This window comes from Ipomoea nil, unplaced genomic scaffold (genome assembly GCF_001879475.1).
Source record: "Ipomoea nil cultivar Tokyo-kokei standard unplaced genomic scaffold, Asagao_1.1 scaffold2280, whole genome shotgun sequence".
Lineage (NCBI taxonomy): Eukaryota > Viridiplantae > Streptophyta > Magnoliopsida > Solanales > Convolvulaceae > Ipomoea > Ipomoea nil.
In genome coordinates this window covers 706,517-708,644 of record NW_017618708.1, presented here as the reverse complement: position 1 = coordinate 708,644, position 2,128 = coordinate 706,517, and the positions used below count along the sequence as shown (strand labels likewise).

Genomic DNA, 2,128 nt, shown 5'->3' with positions numbered 1-2,128 from the left:
CAAAATCTCCCACAGAAAAGAAAACTCCTACCTCACCTATTCCTCCTCCAGACACAATTGTTGTCGAAGACTCATCTGATGAAGACAATTTGGCTCTGTCGAACCTCAGAAAAATGGGACGTTTTCGTTATCCTGTCAAAACGAAATTTGGCTCAACTCTCTCCCCGAAGGAAGATGACACACCGAAAGAAACATTCTCTCAGGGGGAAGAAGATACGAGAGAAGCACCTTCTCAGGGGGAAGGCCAGCCGAAAGAAATTTCTCCAGAAAAACCTTCTGAACAACAAGTGCCAAACCTTGGCCTCAGTTCTCATCAAGTCCTTCATCCACAAGAACCCATTTCAGCAGAGCGAAATATTCAAAGTTCGACACAAGAACCTGCTGCTATGGACACGGAGGCCGGTCACTTAAGTCTTCCACAAGAGCCTGGCTTGCCAGCAAAGACGAAAGAAGTGGCTGCTGAATTGACTAAAGTTCCGTCTCTTCCACAAGAACCTACCTTTGCAGAGCTGGTACCAGATACTCTGACACAAGAACCTGCACTGGTAGCTGAGGAAAATCGAGAGATCCCAAATGTGATCACTGATCCAGAAGTGGTGATCACACAACCAGTTGTTAGACCCATTCCTCCATCTCCAGATCAATTGCTTCGTGAGTCTATTGAAAATGACTACAACCGAGTGTTGCAATGGCAAAAATGGCGCACAACCCCTTGGACATGTTCATTGAAACTTTTGAAGCCATGAAAGATGAAGAAAAGTTTGCTCTAGAGTGGATTGACACGAAGGATGTCAATGACGCACTGCGTCTTGAAACAATAAGACGAGTGTTTTCTTACAAAATGTCCAATTGCACTCTCAGAAAGGATAAAGCTCCGATGTGCATTGAGCTCAACAAACCTCCATTGGACCCAGCATTTGAAGAAGAAATGAAGATGGTTCGATATGCTATATTGATATCTAAAGTCAAAACCATCCTGGAGAAAGAACATCAAAATGATCCTAACTGCAACGTCAGTGGCTTGAAAGATGAGCAATGCCGAGAGATTGACATGGCCGAAGAAGAAGATGAAAAGAGTAATGACGAAGATGAAGGCGAAACTGACGATGTCGAGGATGCAGATGATGAGAACGATGATGATGACGATGACAATGATGATTCGGGTAATGACGGCGATAATAAGGTTGACCCAACCTATGACAGTGAATCTCCTCTCTTGGTCGGTCCTGATTACGACACTGTTCCCAAAAGATCTGCAGCACAAAAATCACCCAACAGTGATGACACAAGGGAAGCATCACAAGAAGTTGAAGACGTTTCAATTGATCATCCTGATGATCTGTCTCGAGCTCTCGTCCCACATGTTCAACCCACGGACGAGACTCCGATAAAACGAGAGGAAGAAGTTGTACGTGAGGGCAAACTGGAAGCCTCACCAATCCTTCTTAGCTCAGCTAGTGGTGGCAAAAAGGATGCACCACTTCAAGAAGACCTGGTGGAAACCCCACAAACCAATATTGAAGATGACTCTCCTCCAGTGTCCCCACGAAAAGTCATTAACCTCAAGAGGGATACAGTACATGCTGCCAAAATTACACATCAGCAATACATGACCCTTCGGCAATGGGACACCGTAGTTCTGGAAAACTTATCCAAGAAGGTGGATCGGTTGATGGCTGCTCAAGCTTAGTCTCGTCCGCCACCACAAGAGCTATCTCAACCTCCACCTCAAGCTAAACCTGACTAACAATTCAACAAGCAATTGGCTAAGGAACTCCATGAACTTCATACCTCTGTCAACAAAGTGGCTCGTCAACAGCACGAACATAAACACTCCCACTATAGCCTCATAGAGCGTGTTGACTTAGCTTACTCAAAGATAGAGACTTCACAAGACAATACATACCAACTGGGACAGTATGCTCTTCAAATTCTCAGGTATGCTCAAGACATTCTGAATGCAGTTAATAAACTTTCCACTATGCCTCCTACCACGTGTGCCGATGATGCCAAAAAGGGGGAAAAGCAAAATCATGATGATAAGGATGATGATCATCCGAGGGAGAACACGAGAGAACGCTCTCCATCTCATGCACCAAGAGACTCTAGGCAAAGAAGTACAAATCCA

General features: G+C 44.8%; 1 protein-coding gene across 1 annotated transcript; it reads left to right on the top strand.

Moving 5' to 3' along the window:
* The first annotated feature begins 742 nt into the window (after positions 1-742).
* LOC109150731 (serine/threonine-protein kinase rio2-like) lies at positions 743-1,690 on the top strand. The gene has a single exon (XM_019298716.1). It carries the CDS (start codon positions 743-745, stop codon positions 1,688-1,690), a length of 948 nt encoding a protein of 315 aa, XP_019154261.1.
* Positions 1,691-2,128: the final 438 nt, after the last annotated feature.